At 39.9% G+C, this 19,490-nt stretch overlaps 1 protein-coding gene across 50 annotated transcripts in view; it reads left to right on the plus strand.

The window, feature by feature from the left end:
• The window catches only part of TTLL5 (tubulin tyrosine ligase like 5), a 129,699-nt gene that overhangs the window by 25,286 nt on the left and 84,923 nt on the right, over positions 1 to 19,490 (plus strand). For 49 of the 50 annotated variants that reach the window (XR_015288120.1, XR_015288116.1, XR_015288107.1 and 46 more), the window contains 8 exons: positions 290 to 397; positions 9,130 to 9,211; positions 10,094 to 10,155; positions 10,859 to 10,950; positions 16,693 to 16,806; positions 17,177 to 17,268; positions 17,868 to 17,930; positions 18,844 to 18,882. Coding sequence is in view for 27 of the 50 variants with exons in the window: in XM_086893361.1 (XP_086749487.1) it covers positions 290 to 397; positions 9,130 to 9,211; positions 10,094 to 10,155; positions 10,859 to 10,950; positions 16,693 to 16,806; positions 17,177 to 17,268; positions 17,868 to 17,930; positions 18,844 to 18,882 (652 nt within the window). In the remaining 23 variants the exon portion in view is untranslated. The remainder of the gene's footprint in view (positions 1 to 289; positions 398 to 9,129; positions 9,212 to 10,093; positions 10,156 to 10,858; positions 10,951 to 16,692; positions 16,807 to 17,176; positions 17,269 to 17,867; positions 17,931 to 18,843; positions 18,883 to 19,490) is intronic. The other variant, XM_086893377.1, reaches the window with a different exon arrangement.

The raw sequence follows: 19,490 nt of genomic DNA on the forward strand, positions 1-19,490 counted from the left end.
GATGTGTTTGCCATATGTTTCTGCTTACCTGCACTGTACATATATACCCACATTTACCATTCTCACTTTCTCATTTGTGAGTACTTTTGCACTAGGATACTTATGCATGTCTCTATATACTTGGGCTTGCATGGATTTCCAAGCACCATTGCTTTGTCATCCATAGGGTCTCATGTGCTTTGATTCACAAAGGTGTATATACATGTGCATATTCTTGTGCCTTTCTGAATATTATGTCTTACTCCACAATCTACTTTTTTCCTTTTTCCTCCCCCCCCCTCCCTTGCAGCACTGATGGCCAGCGTGGAGGACCTGATTATCAAGACTCTAGTTTCTGCTGAGCTGTCCATTGCCTCAGCCTGTAAAAGTTTTCTTTCACATCGTGGCAGCTGCTTTGGTAAGACACTGGGAACATCTTTGTTGATTGCCTGTTGACCACTGTTTGAAACCTCCAGCTTTGTCATGCTAGAGAGAAAAGTGCCTACCCTAGTGCAAGGAAGCTGGATACTATTTTGGTTGTTTTGATTTGTTTCTTTTTTCCTCAGCATTTGTTTCTTTTTTCCTCAGCATAGGCCTTGGTGAGGGAAGGGAGCATGGAATCTTAGTTCACCATGTGTCAGTACCATTGATTAGAGTTTCGTGCAAGAAAAGAAATTAGGATGATGAAAAGGGACTTGAAAATGAACTTAGGGAAGTGCTGGAAAGTTGGTGATTTACTAGTGCCCTTGCAAAGAATAGCTGTGAGTGATTAAACATGTTTTTAGAGCATTTTCTGTTCTCTCTTGAGCCATCTAGCAATGTAGTTTTGCATTTTCCTAGTGCGTGTGAGGATGGGGAGAAGCGGCGTGCAGCAGTGCCTGGAGCGGCGGCGATGATCTGTGCTGGGGCGAGAGCGCCGCGTGGGGGTGTCCGAGGCCGTCCCTGGCAGGAGCTGCACACAGCTATGTGCTGCTGGCAAAGCTCTGGGGAGCTCACTGCCAGCACATGCTGGGACGGGCTCCAGAAAGCAGCGGCTGGTACCGCAGTGTGCCTTCTCCCACTTTCCAGTGGCTGCTTCCCAACCTTCCCTAAAGAGGCCTCCTCCTGCTCCTAGCCGTCCTTCACTCGTGTGGATGCATGCACGAAGATAAAGTCTCAGTCAGGGCTTAAACCAAAGGCCAAAGGCTTGGCCTTTGGCTATCCTGTGTTTAGGTACTGGAACTTATATTAGAACCAGCTGTGACAGGTTATATCCTTTTATGTGGTCCTTGAGTTGCACTTAGGTATTGACAATTCTGCAGCTTTCAATACTCCAGCATAAATGCATCTTTGGATATATGGGGGTAATAAGACAGTCAGGAGTCAAGGAACCATGACTAATAGGTTGTTCAGTTAACTCCCAAAACTAGCCACCTCTTCCACCGTAATTTCTCCTGACTGACTCTGATGCCTTGGTTCAAAGTTGAAGGACCTGGTCATACATAGGGATTTATGAGTTAGATAATAGTCTCAGTGAAATGGCACTGTATTGCCTAGCTGAAAAAAAGGCACATCAAAACCACTTTAGCTGCCTCTTTTTTTGGCTTCTCCCTTTTCCTTCCTCAGTTGTGTCTCTAGAGCTGTATATATGGAAACTAATGTTCCTCATGTACTTTCTGCTGGGCCTGGCTCTGAGGTTATCCCACTTCCTGCTGCATCCCCAGGGCTGTACTAACCACCCTCTCAGATGCTCCCCCACAAATAAACTGTTTTGTTCCATTTATTTCAGTGTAAACATAAATTAAGAGCTTCCCAGGAAAGAGAGCTTAAGTAGGAGCCATACTGCTTCCCTAGGGAGACTTAGGCATTTCCAGAGCTCAGTACTTTCTGCCACCTTCCCCCACAGTTTAGTGGTGGTCCTTGTCTCAAGGATTTGAACTTCCATCATGCTGTATGGTTAATTTGTTATCTGTGTGTCTTGTTCTGACACTTTTTGGTTGTACAGCTTTTAACTTTGTTGTAAATACTCAGTTTTTCTATCTGGAAGCATTCATAATGGTTCAGCTCATAGCTGTTAGCATGAAGGAGAAAACTAGGAATGAAGATTTTAAGGCAGCATGTAGAATCTCACAAGAGCTAGGTTTTTGGGGTTTTTTTTGGTTGGTGTTTTTATTTTTTTATTATTTTCTTTCATTCTGAGCTGTGAACAATGAAACTGAGTGTGTCCTAAGAAGGGCTGATCATGTGAAAAGTATCTCAGACTTTAGAAACCTTTATTTGAAATTCAGATGCAGAGATTGGGTATTGTTTGAAAAACTTTTAAAAAAATACAACTAAATTGTTTTTCACTCTACAGTTTGTAATGTTGTAATACAGAATAGAACTCCTGTACAATTGCCATTTACTTCTTAAAAATTAAATCATGAGTACTTATTTGTCCAGATGAGGTTGCGCACTTTATTTCTCTAATAGTTTAATACTGCTGTCGTCCTTCAGTTCTTTCACAAGTAAGTGTTTTTTATATGTAATACACTTGTTTTCTAGATTTAAATTAAGACAATTTATTCATGGCTTCTTCATTTTCTAAGATAACACTAGTGAGACGGGCTGATTCTTGCTGCCAGTGCTTGCCCAGAAAGTGAGAGTGGTAGCTCAGAATGGTTCTTTTTCTAATGTCAAAAAATAGTGCTGGTGACAGTTTGTGTAAACAGTGTAGTGAGTTCCACTTTGGCCATGTAATGTGAGCTATTTACTGCATTCTAGTAATAATCAGTTTTCAAAAGACTTGGGATTCTCAGTTTTGTTCCTCTGAAGTGCATCACAAAAGCACTGCAAGTACTGCATGATTTTGTTGCCTTGTTCATGCATTGTTATTAACAAAGTGTAATCCAAGACCTCTGTTTTGTCCTTTATGATTAACTAATAATTCCTTATGTAAAATTAAGTTCCTAATAAAAATTATTTTAACTAGTAAGCAACTCCAGAGGAGGGCATGTTGCTGGCTTCCAAATCACTGCACTGTCCTGAAGCTGGTCACCAGCTGAGTGGGTGGTTACCTCTGGAGCCTTCTTTAAGAGAAATACAGATTTTGCACTTTTTTAGGGATGTGACATCTCATTGTGGGAACAGGAGGTACAGTAGGGCTGCATATGCCCAAGCTGATTATAGGCTGCGTCTTTCTTCCGCCTGAAGTAAGCACTTCTGGGTAGGCTAGAAAAGGCAGTAAGGCCTGCTTTCAGGCAGAATGGAGAATCTCCCTGTGGGATGGTTTAATAGGGTATGAAATGAAGGCAGCTGGGTGCAGCACATATTTTTGCCAGCAGCCAGTGTAGCACCGTTTTCTGCACTCACTGAAATGTGAGCCTAAAGAAGCAGCAGACTGAAGTCCTCTTGTTTCATTCACATTCTAGTAAACCCAGCTGTGACACTGTTGAGCTTGTCTCCAATCAAGAAAGCAGGCCAGTATAGGGTAATGGGCATACTGATCCCACCAAAGCAATGAGTTTCTTATTTAGCTGTTTCTGTGTCCTAAGGCTGAATTGGTCAGGCTTTTGCTTCTAATCACATCTATGTTGAGATAAAAGTAAACAATAAACTATTGTATGACTTGAGTGGTGCTGACCTGGAGCTAAATGCTGTAAAAAGTCTTCATTTGTGCCGAATCACCAGTTTCTCAACTGCCTATGTTGCTGTTCTTCATGAACATCTAACTTTCTTAGTGGTGGCAGTTGACCTATTTGGGGGAAGCCTTTTGTAGTTTTGAATGGTGCTGACCTGCTCCATTATGACTTTTGCAGGGCACTAAGAGTTTGAGATTCTTAAGGATTTTCTGTATACACTTGATGTGAGGCAGGTCCATGCTTAGTCACTTAAGTCAGCCATACATATACCATGTATATTTCTTGTTTTTCTGTTTTCTTACATGACATGTCACAGAAAAGCTAAACAGGGATTTCCTGTTACCATTACCTTTTTTTTTGCAAAGCTTAATCCATTCTATTTTTATAGCCTTACTGTCAATCTTTGCTTTGAAGCCAGTGTGTAAAGATGCCATTGGAATCTGAAAAAGGTCATCCATAGAATCATCTGGCTACAAGCAGATTCAGGAGGTCTGTACCCTTCAAGACAGGTGTTTTGATGATCTCATGGGCAAGGTAAATTTTGTAATGTAACTATATCTTCAAATTTAACTAAACTGTCAGCTGAGCCTGAAGGGATGAGTTGAAGGGATAGGTCTTTAGTTATAGCTTCTATAGGAACAGGGGGTCTATCCCTCCACCGTTTTTCTTACTTGTCACTTCATTGCTCTAAATGGTGCCTATCTGATACTGATGATTTAGTACCCAGAGCTTGATTGAAAGATTCAAGATCCCTGTTGCTGGAAAAACTTTCTGTTTCTTTAGGAAGTTGTTCTTAGCTTGCTAGCAGCAGTTTTCTTTCTCATAAGGCTGGGGAAGACCTAAAAAGCTTTTATGGCTGTTTTTGGAAGACTTAGGAAATGACCAGCACTGTCAATTTATCATCAATGGACTTGTGTTACAAGAGTCAGAATCAACTCTGGCTTCGCATTCTATCTTCTGCTGCCACTGGTTCCTGTGGTGGCATTAGGGTCTTCACCAGATAGATGACATGAAAGTGGGGAATGCTAGGTTATTTTTGTCTCATGGCTTTCTTGGTGCTGAGGTTCTCAGAGTGTAAGAGCTTGAAATTAGAAGAACTTGGGCTAATGAGGTTGGGAAACATGCTCTCTATCCTTCACCTCATGTATCCATCTATAGAGTCAGATAGCTTTTATTTTGGTCTACCTAGTATTATATTTTGTTAATTTGGGCACTTGAGTTTGTTGGGGACTAAGTATCTGTATATCTACTCTTACTTTCCTCAGTGCTGTAATGGAAGTTAAGTGATTACCTGAAGTGGTTACTCTGATATTAACTCTTTGCTTACTCTGGTATCATACGCTGGATGAACAAGTTTATACCTTGTGGGTGATAATTTATTTACTCAGTAAGATGAGGGTTATAAAGGCAGCCCAATTTGCACCAAGGCTCCCATTCTTTAGTGTTAGCCTTGAAGGTGGTCTTATTAACTTTACTGCCTTCAGAGCTGAAGGATTATTCTGAATCTGATTTTGGTATAGATGATGAGCTAAGCTCAGCTGTAGTCTTCATCAAAGCAAGAAGCGGTTTATCTGGAAGGAGAACAACCAAGTTGGTGAAAGGTCTTGAGGGCAAGAGTGATGAGGAGAAGCTGAGATTGCTTGGTGTGTTGATCATGGAGGGGGCTGAGGAGTGACCTTAGTTCAGTCTATAACTACCTCAAGGAGAGCAGTGGATGGGGATGTACTGATCACTTCTCTCTGGTGACCAGTGATAGGACACAAGGAAGTGGAATGAGGCTGCATCAGGAGTTCAGGTGGGATGTTAGGAAACATTTCTTCATGGGGTGGGTGGTTAATCAGTCATTGGAACTGGCTCCCCAGGGAAGTGAGTCCAGTACAAATCCTGTCCAAATTCAAGGAGTGTCTGGATGATTCCTTACATCATATGGTTTAGTCTGAGGTAGTCATGTGAGGAGGAGTTGGACTCAGTCAGCCGTATGGGTTCCTTCCAACTTAAGTTACTCTCTATGTACGTACTTTGAAATTAATCCACTTTTGAACACTTTTATTGAGAACATGAGTAACTGTCCTTCAGGCTTCAGTAGAAGTAAAGAAGGTTCTCTGCAGAGAAGTGTTCTTATGGGTGATGGGCTTTCTCTGGTTAGCTGGAGTGCAGAAAGTGCCTCAGAGTGGCGGAGTCACACATTTGGCTGAGCTAGCATGAGAGATTCTGGCTGGTGCACACTGCATCTCATGAAGTGGGCAAGAACACAAACATGTGGAATAATTTTGTCCCCTCTTGTGGGGTTCTTCTCTGTAACAGCATAGAGATGAAACCTTTCTCTGTTAAAATAAAGTTCTCTTAAAAAGGGAATTAAACCTTAATATAAGAACAGAAAGAGTAGGAAGGAAATATGGAAGACTTGAATTTCAGTGGCAAAATTTCTTTGCTTTAGAATGTCTGTAAATATACTCCTACATAAAACCAGGAGATGGGTTTTTATTGCAATATCAAAAGAATTATGTGCTGTGCAATTTTTTTCCTCGCTGTTTGTGTCCTTTCATAACTTCAGGTTGTCTCCATTTAGTTGTAGAGTATGTACTTTGCAGTAAAGCTTTTTTTTTTTCCCCCAGGGAGCAAGCTGCAAAGAAAGACGAGAATTACAGTGACCCTTTAAGAACTGAGCTTATTCCTGCTATACAAAATAGTGAAAAATTTGTTTATGCTACTGTGCTATCACCTATGATTTAATTTCTATACTTACAGAGAATAAGAAATTCTTTGGGGATATTTTGTAAAAGAGAGTGCTGGTGCAGTCTTGGAGAGGATTATAAGAGAAACTTGGAATACATGGGAGTTTACCAGAACCAAAAAGCCTGAGACTATCTCTCTAGCCTTTTTCTTAGTCTTAGATAATGTCACTGGTGAAAAAAGTCTCTGGCTGAACTGTTGCTGTTAGAGTGCACTCTGAAGCTAGGCTTTCTTTTGGGAGGATGGGAAGCTCCATCAGCAGTGACTTCTCTTTGGGGATTAGAGGAGGAAGAGGCCAGCTGTTCCTGCGAAGTCTTGGAAGCAGTTGGTACCTCCTGATATAATTCCAGTCTTTAGCAAACTGCAGGAGTGAAACATGTTTTTGTGGATTCTAGTAGCAAGAGAAGGCACTATGGAAACTTGATGTCTTAGTTTCTTCTGTTCTTCCCTTAGTAACAATAGTGGCACTAGGTGTCTTGTTGTGAACCTGCCATTGCCACAGTATGAGGCATGTTTTGCTTTCAGTTGTTCTCTTTACTCCCTCTGCAGAGAGAAATGGCAGTCTTGCTGAAGTTGGTAATTGCAGAGGATATACTTTTGATTATTCCATATTTGTATGACTCCACATCTTTGTCCTGCCTGTGTATTTATTTTATCAAGCAGTAGTGGAATTTCACAGTGGAAAGGGTACTACGTCTACAGTGTTTTATCTAGGAAGTACATTTTCCAAATGTGGAGGAGGGCCAGCAAGATATTTCTAGGTAAGCTTTTGACTGTTGAGCAGATCTTTGTGCTAAGCCCTGTGTGGAATCTGTGAGGCTTGATTCAATTGCCAGAACATGGATATTACATAGCTCCTGATGCCCTGAGGTAGCAGAGACCTCTGTCTAGAGCTTGTAAGTATGACTCAGAATATGTGAAACTTGGGGCATTATGGAGCAGCAGTGGAGACCCTAAGTCATTGCAAGTGGCTTTAGAATCCCTGCTTAGCAATGGAATTGAGTCAACAGGAATACCCCAAAGAACTTACTCTCCTAAGAAATAAAGCAGACACAAGGGAAAGGAATGTGAAGCTCCAGCAGCTTGGTTAGAGCTAGTTGAGGTTGAAAGGTTTCCCATGTGTATTTGAAAAAGTGGACAGAATGAGTAAGTGGGTGGGAAAGATGGAGCTTTAAAAAGAGCAAGCAATTGCAAGAGAATTGTGTGGGAGAGGAGAACAAAGTCAGAGGAGCCAAAACACTAGGAAAGGGCCTCTGAGGGGCCAAGGAAGGGAATGGCCAGCAACAAAAGAAGCAGGAGCTAGTCAAAACAAAATATGCTGCTTCCTGACTGGGGCTGGAAGGTTGCAGACCAGCAGCTGCTGCAGGCCCACTCATTGCCTCTCTGCCTTGGGCATGAGCTGCTGAGTTTTCTGTGCTTCACCAAACTTGAGATTGTATTTTAAAATAACATATTAGTCATCAGAAGTTTCTTCTGGTCAAAATGCTTTGCTAATCCCCGCCTTCTCCCTTTCCCTCTACTGCAACCATTCCTGTCTGGGGAGCAAGAGAGCAAAATGTAGATTCAGCCTCATTTCTTTGGAGTGAACCAACTCTTTAACTCTCTGCTGTTTTGTTTCCCGTTCAGTGTCTGACTACAGGCTCTAGAAGAATGAGCAGGCAATGCTCACTCTTCTGCCATTTCCCCCCTTCCAAGCCTCCCCCCTGCCTCAGCTCATTAACTTCCCATTATAAGCTACATGAGCTTTTGCACAGCTGTCTGCATAGGAAGATCTTGTCAAGCGGTCCAGCTCCCCAGAGCCAGCATCAACGTCAGGCAGGCGACAAAAGGCCAAGGCCAGAATTCAAGGAAAGAAGTATGGCAAAGAAGTTCTCCTCCATTTATTTCAGGCACTAGGGGAACTGGTTAATTCTATGAAAATCCTTCTCTGCCAATACCCTGTTTTGTGATGTTTTTTAAAAAAAATTGCTTAAGTTGCCCTGATGATTAAGTCTGTTTTTTAATGCTGGAAGAAGGAATTGCATTAATGCCAATTTCTGATTTACGCTCAACTTTGTGTAGCATCCTTCTTGCAACTCTTTCCAAACTAGAGAAAATGTGTATAGAGAGCAAAATAGTAAAATCAGATTTGGAATGAGAAGCTGGCTTCAATCTGACCTGTGTAGAGCAGAACATATCTAGCAGATGTAATATGTTATGAATGTTTTAGAAACTAAGGAAAAAATATTTCTGTTGTGGTTTGCTGCAAAGTGGCAAGCTGTCAATAAGCTAAAAAGTTATAGGAGGTTGTCCATGTATAGACTGGCCGAGGAGAAATCTGCTGTAACCCTATGGTTGCAGCAGAAAACATACAGGAATACTTGAAAATAAGCTGATGCTTGAAAGAAGCAAGATTTTCTCTAGCTGACTGAAACAATGAATAAAGGGATTAAAAAGTGGAAAGCAGAATGAAGTTTTGTTGTTTCTGGGATCCAGTGGAAGAAGTAGATTGAACCTGCTATGCTAATTCTGTGAGAAAGCAAATAGTAAGAGTTCTGTGTGAGCTACAGCTTGTGGACTGTAAAGAGTTTTTTATTTTTCTATATAATACTTCCTAATGTTTTTGTTCCCCTCTTTCCCCCATAGGCAGATTGTATTTAAGTTTGGTTCTGAGGAAGTCAAAGTTGCCATTTGAGGAATGTTATTATTTGTTCATCCCTAGAGAGTTTACTGGATTTAACATATATAATTTAGATAGAAATGACCTGGTAGAGACTAATGTTGGACCTTACCTGAATGAAGTAAGGTGAGCTTACTTAAGTGTCTGCTGTGTTTTCAGAGCTATATGGTTTTGATGTCCTTATTGATGACACTCTGAAACCATGGCTGTTGGAAGTGAACCTGTCCCCATCATTGGCCTGGTAAGTGATTCCCAATTTAATGAGACAGGGACTGTTGCTGGAGATGGTTGTCCTTGAAACTTGTGGTCTTAGGAGGGCATGATTTCATGATGCCTGCAGATTTTGTTCTACAGCTGATTGGCAGAGAGGATACTCCTTTGCTTTTTTCCTTTGGATAAACAAACTTGCTGCAGTAATAGGTTTTGTAAGAACCCGGTTGGGATTCAATTTTCTTTTTACTTTTTCTCTTCCATCATCATTGTTAACACTTCATAATCTCTCATCATAGATAAATTTTGGAGCTCTGTCAGACTATTGTGTTGGATTTCAATCTTCTTGGCTGATAGAAGCTTTAAGATTTTGGAGTCCAAGCAGAGTTCTATTAATTACACTTAATTTGAGTACATAGAGGAGTTCTTGGGCTCAGTCTAGTACTCTAATCAGATACATTCTAAAGAGTGAGTGTTGACTTGGCCCTTATGCTGACCCTCATGCCCTAATGGAAATCTAGGATTTATTTTTGTACGTCTCTCAGCTATGATTTTATGTGGAAGAGGCATAGTTAAGTGTGGTTTTTAAGAATTCTGCAACAGCAACTTTTAACTACTTCATGAAATGTAGCATACATACATTCAAAGAAAATGTTTCTATTCCTAGGGAGAGTTTAAACAAAGTTGTATGTATCTGCATTAGGACACTAAAAGCTGTGGAAAAAGGATAAGCAGATTAATCCATTGCTCTCTGATTTTTACCTGTGTATATGAAAATCACCTGGTTTCTTTTTTTTGCCTGTTTTAAGAAGGCAAAGAAACTGTATTGGGAGATAAACTGGATACTGATGCATTCCTCTCATTTAATGCCAGACAAATAATTCCTATTGTACTCTATTGTATGTGGGGACAGTGATGCTCCTTTGGACCTGAAGATCAAAGCTAGCATGCTCTCAGATATGTTCACTCTTGTAGGTGAGTAAAACAAAAAAAAAAATCCTTCCATTTTTCCCTCATTTAAAACCAGTAGAAGGTAGGTTTATGAGCTGCATGTTGCTAGATGAGTATAAGGGAGGTGAACTCTTGTTAAGGAGAGCAGCACTCTGCTGTATTTAGCACTGAGAAGTGATATATGGACATTTCAACTTCAGAATAATTACCTGTTTGTGACGGTTAGGTGGTTTTAAGAGTCCCTGATTTGGTATTTGAAGACACAGCTCTTTCTTTAGCTTTCATAGTTAGTATTCATACATTTTTTAGGTTGAATGTGTGCATTTTGATTGGGTTACTAGAACTGGAGTACTGTCTAGAGCACAGTGTCCCTTGCATCTCGATTTAGTTGCTTGATGCAATTTGCCCCAATAGTGAAAGAAGTAGAATTGTCATCAGGTACCCTGCTCAGCTGTTTAAAAAAACAAGTCTATCTCTGTGCTGCTATACAGTGACCCATTTATAGATTTAAGTACTTGGTCCTGAAGCAAGTTTTTATTAAAAAAATGCAATGCAGTTACAGTTTAGGATTAAACAAAACAAGGTATAAAAAAGAAAAGCATTCTTATTGGTCCTTGGGCAGGGACAAGAAGGTCATTTATAGATTAAGATTGTGAACAGGAATGCTAGATTTATATTTCAGGGTTTCTCTATCTTAAAGTTCTCACGTGGCTCTTGGTGCCCGTAGGCTTTGTATGCCAGGATCCAGGCCAGCGGTCAAGCCGGAACATTTATCATTCATCTGAATGTGTCAAAAGAAATCCATATCAGAAGCTTCAGGTAAGTGACCTTTACAAGTCCTGGCTGAGAAGCATAGGAGGAAGTTATTCTCACTGAATTTGATTCACAGGTGAGAGAGGCAGTGAGCAAGATGATCTGGATTTCTAGCATAACTACGGAAGATGAAATTTTTAACTGTGGGGGGTGGTGAGGCACTGAAACGCATTGCCCAAAGAGTTTGTGGACTCTGTATCCCTGGAGGTGTTCAAGACTAGGCTGTATGGGGCTTTGAGCACTCTGGTCTAGAGTGGAAGCTTTCCTGCTCAGGGGAGGGGGGTTGGATCTAGATGACCTTTAAGGTCTTTCCAACCTAAACCATTCTGTGGTTCTCAGGGGCTCGGGGGATACGCCTAAGAGTTCCGGGCTGTTCAACCATTTTGATTTTGTTGTGGACAGCAAGCTTCCAGAAACCTAGAGCATTATGAATGTCTCCAAGACATCCTCCTAGATGAACAACTTCTTGCACTTGAAGTTTAAGGCTTCTTTCCCATTCTCTTTTTGGAATCTCTCTTTCCCATGGATCGTTAGACTGAGGCCTCATGTGGCTTGCTGTGACTGCCCCTTGCCTTCTCTGTTGAGTTAGTGCTTTCTCAGCATTGTAATGTTGAAGGGCAGTTGTTCTCTATCTCCTTTTGTCTACAAAGTGGATTCCATAAATATCTGTGGATATGGAGCATTCACAAAAGGCAGGGAGATGTGTTACATCACTTGGACTTTCAACTCATTTCTCCTCAGGCAAATAGGCAGGCGCTGCTCTCTGACATCTCAGCAGCTAATGGTGCTGTGACAGACATGCAACATAGCTGTGTAGCTCAAGTTCAGTTAGGAAATGACAAGTAATTTTTGTTTAGTGACAGTGTACCAAGACACTGTCCATTTTGGTATAGGGAAAACTCACAGAAATGGCAGTACTTTGTCTCTTGTAAAACTTAGAGTCTTTAGTCACCGTGAGAGGTGAATAGCTGGTAAGATGTGATTTGAGTATCTTTAGGATGCATGTCTGAGTCTGAAACTTCTAAGACAAATATAATAGTGCTTTAAATACAGATCCCTCTGTATAGGTGCTCTTTGCAGCAGACAAAAGGCACATGAGATAAATTAGGAACCATTCCAAAAAAAGTACCCTTCTTTCTTAGAGTAATGTGATCAGATCCTGATGATTTGAAAAAATGATATAAGACAGAAAATTATGCTGTTGTAAAGCACTGAATTTTAAGGAGGCTTTCAACTTTGTTTTGCTTAACAAATACCCACAAAGAGATGTAAGGCTGGCCAGTTGAAAAGTGCAAAGATTTGTATGAAAGTGCATTGATGATGAGATGGGATTAGGGTGCTTCCACCAACCTGTGTTTAACAGGAACAGGTTTGTAATCCAGTGATAAAGTTTTATAGCATTTTTTTCTTCAGTACCTAAATGGAAATCCCATGACTAAATAGGTGTTTAGGTCTTTCCGTGGTCCCAGAATGTCTTAGCTTGTTCTTTGCTGAATACGTTTTATCTCAGATTTTTGGATTTTTTGATCCCTGTTCCAATTCTCTGTTGTAAAAGGTATTTGTAACCTCTTTTGTTTTTCCTACCTCCTTCATGATGTCTTTTCATTCACATAGGCCATTTTTAATCATTGTAAAAGTTGCTGCTTGGAGAAGAACTGTTGGTAACAGTGCTCTTGAGAGTTCTCTTGAATAACTAACTTGATATGGTTATTCTTTTTTCTGAGTTTCAGCATCTGGACTGCAAGTTTCTTGTGCAATTTCTTTGGTTTGACTCTTGGAACATTTCTCCCTCTAGGGAAATGGACAACTTAGCTGCTTCCTTTGTAATTCTTGTTGATTTAGGTTGGAGATCTTTCAATTAATTGCAAGCAATGAAGGGACCTTGATCAGTTTTGAATAGACCAAAGAGAAGAGTAGAGAAGGACTTGTCAGTATTACAGCTAGAAATGATAGATAAGTCTCCCGAGAACCCTTTCTTACACCATTTGCTCCTCTTGGGTGTTGGACAGGAGTAAGACAGCCTGAATACCACTGAAGGCAAGAAAAATCTAAGTTCCAATGATGATTTATTTTATTTTGAACCAGTCCCTGTTCTTAACTGGTTTTACTTGTAGGCCTGATACCAGAATAGTAATACAGGGTAGTTCTTGACATTCTGATGTTTCTACACCTGTGTTAGAATGTTAAATAGTATCTTGTTTCTCCATAAGATCTAGAATATTGTTGAGATATTTAAATGAAATTAAATTGCAAAATTACGGGATTTTTACTTTCACACTCCCCCCTCCCCCCCCGCTCTATGAACAGTTCTACTTGACAGCATCTGTTTTTCCTTGGTGCATAGCTATTAAATATTTTTATATGAATGACTCTTACTTTACAAAAATATGAGTTTTGGTCATCACATTGAGTTCAGCGTGCTTTTGAAAACCATGTGTCCAGATGTACTCTGTACAGTTGAGCACATCTGAGGTTAGAATGAGTGCTGTGTTTGGAATGGGGACAGGATACCTTTGTGCAGGATATGAGGAAGATCACAACTGAGATGATATAAATGTTTAGCTTTATCTCTGGACTTCAGTTATCAGAATTGTAGAGTGGTTCAGACTGGAAAGTACTGTAAAGCTTATCAAATTCCAACCCCATTGCAGTGGACACCTTCCACTAGACCAGGTTGTTCTAAGCCCTATACAGCTGTCTTTGCACAGTTCCAAGGCTGGGGCATCCACAACTTTTCTGGCCAACCTGTTCCAGTGTTTTACCACCCTTTGCTTATACTGTTTTGTTTAGGGTACTTGCCAGTCCTCAACAAGTTGGGCAGGGAGCATAGTGTCTTGGAGAACACAAGATTTTTATTCTCTTAATGTGTGTCTTGCAGTGTCCTTTGTCTGCACAGTTACAAACAGCAGACTGGTAGGTACCCTTCAGCTCCCATTGCCTGTATAAGGTCTATGGTTTCAAATGTTACTGTGTAGAATGCTTTTGGCATAATTAGTCCCCAGATATATTTTACAGTTAAAGCAGCCTGGGGCAAGGGCAAGGGTGAGAAGGAAGTCAACATGAGGAGATGGCACCAGCTGTTTCCATGTGGCAAAAGCAAATGTTGAAAAAATGTTTACATCACTTCTAACAGCTTAAAAAAAAAGTAGGTGAAGCGTGCTGAGAGTCAAGGTCAGCTGGATCAAATCCCTCCAAGTTTTTAAGACTACAAGTCTGAATGCACAAGTCTCCAAAGGACAGGAGAATCTATGCAGACAAAATTCAGGTGGCTTTACAAGAGACGTAATCATTTTCTGTGAGACAGTCCTCTGAAGGACACTGCAAAAATTGGAGAGTGAACTGGGTTAAAATAGATGCAGAGAAAAGAAAGATTTCTTAAAGTTAATGGAAAAATAGGGGACTATTGTTAGCCTAAGTGAGACTGATCTATGTTATATTTGTCACCCTTCTTGCAAGCCATATAGACAACTCAGTATTTGTTTACGAATCTAAGCACCTGGCCATGTGGGGACATGTTAGGCATCATTTTGCAACTGAGCTTCCTGCACAAATGTAGTGGGAATTATTCTTTTTTTTATTTTTTTATTTTTTAAACGGCTTTTCCCCATCAGGAAGCGAAGGTAGAACATCTTGAGAACCTAATTCAGTCTATTCACTGCTGTTTGTCGTTCTGAGTAAGTTTAGCTGAGGCTCAGAGGAAAGTCTTACTGAATAACAAGATTTTGTAGAGAATAGGAAGGATTTTTATGCCAACTGCTGTCAGTGCATATTAAATTGGAATCATGATTTGGGAACCAAGGATACTTGCAGAATTTGGAGACATACCAGTGTGGTTGGATTTATCTATAGTTTTATAGATAAGCTGGGTCAAAGAGGAAACAAGATCTTTGTGAAGTTGGAGACATTTCTGTGCTACAGCCAGAGGGTGTTCTGAAGTGAAACATGGAAAAAACTGTTTGTGCAGGAAGTCCAGCAAAGATGGAGTTTTCTCTACCATTTTGACAGCAATGTAGCTTTGTTCTCGGGGGGGAGTCAGAGCTGCCAATATGTAGACATACATTTAATGTTTGTAATCAATGAAATCATCTCAATGAAATCATTCAATGGAGATGATTCCATTGAAGTGTTTCCTTGGTAAAGCAGATCATTTAATACGATGAAGAATTTCCTGTAATACTCTCTTTGAGCAGTAGTTCTCACATGATGATGGATTGTTATGGTAGTGCCAGGAAATGGTTTTTAAGAGGAGGTTTCCTATCAGATTTTAGAAGAAGTTGTTAAGAAAAGTTTTTGAGCTGTGAATTTGAAATGGAAGAAAGTTTAGAAAGGAACTCTAAAATCTTTCAACTTAGTGCCATCTACAGCATCAAGCAAACCTGTTTTATTGCTGGCATTTTTATTTATTCTGCGCATGTTTGTCTCCTGCCTTCTCATCTGAACTATCTTGTTTTCTCTTTTTAATTGGTTTTAGTTAGGCTTAACAAAATGTTTCAGCTGGTACCTGCTATGTCTGTTTTATCTTTGGATTTTTCTGTGCCAATATCTGCAGTATAACCTATTCTAGTGCAATGCCTATTGCTTTTTTGCTGTTGCTTCATCTACAGATTCTGAATAGCCACTTGCCATTTCTAATGAAACAGAGAGAATGGATTTCAGTTCCCATAGTCTTTATTATATAAAATATAGATGCATCCTGATCTTACCATGGATTTTTTTTTGTATCTGAGCAGTATGGGATATTCCCCTGGACATATCCACCTTAAGGTTTCTGTCATGTTTTTCTCTTCTTTCTAGATTAAGGCTCTCTATGCATTCTTTACTCAGTATAGAGCTAAAAGAAACTTGGAATTTAGTGTAAGTGCTTGAGACCTCAGTAGACTCTTCTAGTGCTGTTTTTATGGAGGTAGTTTATAGTAACTGAGCCTAAGACCATTTTAAATGTACTTGAGAAAAAGTTCAAAGATTTTTCTTGCTTGAATCTTAAAATTTTATAATCCTGATAATTTGAAGACATTTTGAATTCCTGTCCTTTTGTTAGAATTGGCCAGGAATACCCGTCAGGTTAAAAATAAACTTAGTGACACTGCAAATGAATTGCTTTCCTTATTAAAAAAATTTGCATATTCATGCAAATTTGCATAATGTAACTATGTACATCTGCAGGATGTGTCTGTTAAGTTTGAGAAGTAGCAAGTTGACCTTCAGCAGTATAGTAACAAAAGAATAACAGGTGGAGAACTTTTCCTTCCAACATTTATCCTACCAGGGAATTACAGTTCTGTTGTTCTAGTGTAGCAACACAGCTGGAACAGAGAATCATGGTTCTGGTACTATTGTTGTGTGAATCCAAGTGTATTTGGGTCCTGTGAATGCTGACTCTAGCGCCCCTTGGGTAAGGATTTTCCTGTGTGACATTCGGACTTGGATGTTTTTGGTATATCTCCTGTTCTTCCAGAAGGGGCCAGGGGTGTAAGTACTGGTGGTGATGCCTGAATTGTGCTTTCTGTGCTAAAATCTAAGAATCTGAATACTCACATTTAGTGACAGCTGGGGTGTGGACTCTTCAACAGCTGGGCTGTGGAATTGTGAATTCTGGCTATAGTGCAGAATTTCAACACCTCTTGTTGAATGATCTACTCAGGAGTGTAGATGCTGCTGGGAATGGGGTCCTGGAATTTAAATGTAATTTTTTTTAATATGAAAATAGAGAGAGGGGAAAAAAAATCCGAATTCACACTGTCTCTACAGCGTACCCGTCCTCTGTCTGCCAGCGATGCTGAACTTAAAAGCTCAATGCCCTTAGGCAGGGAAAAAGGAACAGGAAGGCACACCAGCTCTGTGCTAGGCCTCTCCATGGAGGAGGTAAGGAGGCTGTTAAATAGCTTTTATTTACCTTGGCTTTCATGCAGTATGTGGGATTATTTGCTCAACAAAGAGCAAGTGCATGTAAATGAAAAATGTGACAGAAGTAGTACCATTTTTGAAACAGAATTTGAGTTTTACTGCTGGTATTGCCCTTGCCCTCAATCATGCCAAGCAGAGATGTTCTTGAAGCAATGATAGACTCTTCAGAATTAAATGCAAGACAAAATTCCTTAAGGATATTGTTACCTACTAGTCCGTTTGCAGGACTGAATAGTCCTTCTGAAATTCAGAGATTTTTTTTGAATGGTTCATTTTTCATTGTTATCTATTTTGCTGGCTATTTTTTTCTTTTTTTCTTTTTAATCAGATCAAAGTTCTTCGGCGAGTGAGAGAGGAAAATGAACGGAGAGGAGGCTTCATCCGGATATTCCCTACTCCATTAACATGGGACCTTTATGGGTAAGAATAAAGATCTAATAGGATGGCACTGATGCTCCGTGGTGAGGGATATTCTGTGTTAGATGTGTGTAGGTCAGCCATCTTGGCATTCAAAAGGATGTATTGAAAGTTCTGGCAGAATTTGTTTTAGTGTTGAATATTCTTTTATCTGATCACTTGTTTTTATTAGCTGCTGCTTTGCACAACTGCACCCCCTGGAAAGCTGTTGGACATTATTTCTGGTATTGCTTTTCTGTTAGAATAAAAGTGTCTTCCTTTCAGATTTTTGCTATCTACTTTTACATCCTCAAGCTGCATACTGTGTATGCCTGTCATTAGGCCATAAACACCATACAGAACTTACTCATTCTGAAGGTTACACTGTATTATACTTTCCTAAGTTTATTTTTCTAGTCTGTATTGTTTTCTCCATCTCTTGCATCACTAGGAACTTAATCTGAGAAATGAGAGCTCTCCTCCTTTCCTCTTTTATGTTGTGGTTCAGTATGTTGTATAAATCTACTTTGGGAATTTTTTTTAGAGGTCATTTATTTCTGTATTATGCTGCCTTTCATTGTGTAGAGCTCTGTCTTGATAATACTATATTTTTTTTTTCCTAGGTCTTTTCTAGAGCACAAGACATCAATGAACTACATGCTGGCTACACGTCTGTTTAAGGACAGGTAGAAAGCTTCTCTGTTTGGGAGAGAGGTAAAGGGCACAAACAGTACAAAAAGGATTGATTCCTCACTTATCCCATGTTATAAACACAAGTCTGGGATTTATAGGGGTGGTGATAATTGTGTGTCTCTTCTCTAGTGTGCCAATGACTGTTGCTCATGTATTTGTGTTGCTCTTCTGAAACCAAGGGCAAAAAGGACAATACTCAAAATGGGAATCACTGGAGTACTAATGTAACTGTAGACATGAAAAAACTTAAAGCACTTAGGTTCCTCTGTGAAGGGATTATAGGTTGTCCTGGCTTTCAAATATCAAATTGCATTAAAGCTTGTCTTCATGTTAAGTTAGCCCTGAAATTGACTTCTCCAGTGTTTTAATATCCCTGTGTCTTGACCTGTGCAATCATGATTTGATGATTCTTTTTCTGGGTTGTGGTTGCGTGGAAATGACAGTTCATGCCACTGGATAAGCTCCCACCAAGAGTTGTATGCAGTGCCTTTCACTGCGTGTTTAATGCCCTCCCTTCTCAACAATTCTTCTTGTGCAAATTTGAGATCCACTATGAAGTAACTACTAAGTAAAGACAAAGTGGCTGAGAAAGGAGACAATATTTACAGAAGTTCTTCCCACATCAACACTGTGATTTTTTTTTCTCTGTGTACGTTCAGGGATGTGTCTTGAAGAGTAGTTCTAAATGATGCCTTCTCCAGCCTAAGCCAGACAAATGCAAACATGAATTGTACAGCTGCTCAGGGCTCCTCTTTTGGAGCCCTTTTTTTTTCCTTCTTTAAGATAGAACTCAGAAGTAATTCTGTAAAAATGGTCTTTCCATTGCATATGTGAAAGACTAGGGAGGTTTTGTAATCAAGGCTGATCCAGTATGGAGAGTAATTTTTAACCTTTTTCTCTTCGTAGGGGCAAGATGAAAAGAGAGTTCATCACTGCAAGATCCCGGTAAGCAGCTGCTTAATTAATTTGTGCTTTGTAGTATTTATTCTAAATTTAGATTTCCTTAGCTTCATCTTCCAGGTTGTGAGTCAACACCTTTTCTACCTGAAATCCATGAAAATAATGTTAGAAACCTAAATACAGTGAGAAAAGAATGTACCCACATGTGGAGAACTCATGTTTTCATTGCACCTTAAAATTTCTCCTCGTAGGTTTCTCACTTTGGTATTCCTGCCATATTGATAAGCCTCATCACTGAGCTCTCTCAAAAGATCTTGTAATGCACAAGGGTTTCATATACTCATATTCACTTTGTTAGCTCTAAAATAATAAATGAAACAATGATCATTTTCTGTGCTTGTTTCCACCTGCATCATAGGGAACACTTTCTTGGGTCTTTGTGCACTGGCAGAAAGTTGTTACTTTTGTAACAGATGCCATTAAGGAATCTGGTAGGGCTCCTTGTCCCCTGACTTAGGTAGAACTTGTAGGAAGTTTGGCATTTTCCATTTATATTATGTTAAAGTTCTTGTATCTTATCAGTGAAGAACAAGCTGTCTACATAAATGGTTCAGACAGCTGGATTTGTGTCAATGTGCTCTCTTTCCATTCCC

The sequence above is a fragment of the Cyanistes caeruleus genome, chromosome 6 (assembly GCF_971803275.1).
Source record: "Cyanistes caeruleus chromosome 6, bCyaCae1.hap1.1, whole genome shotgun sequence".
Lineage (NCBI taxonomy): Eukaryota > Metazoa > Chordata > Aves > Passeriformes > Paridae > Cyanistes > Cyanistes caeruleus.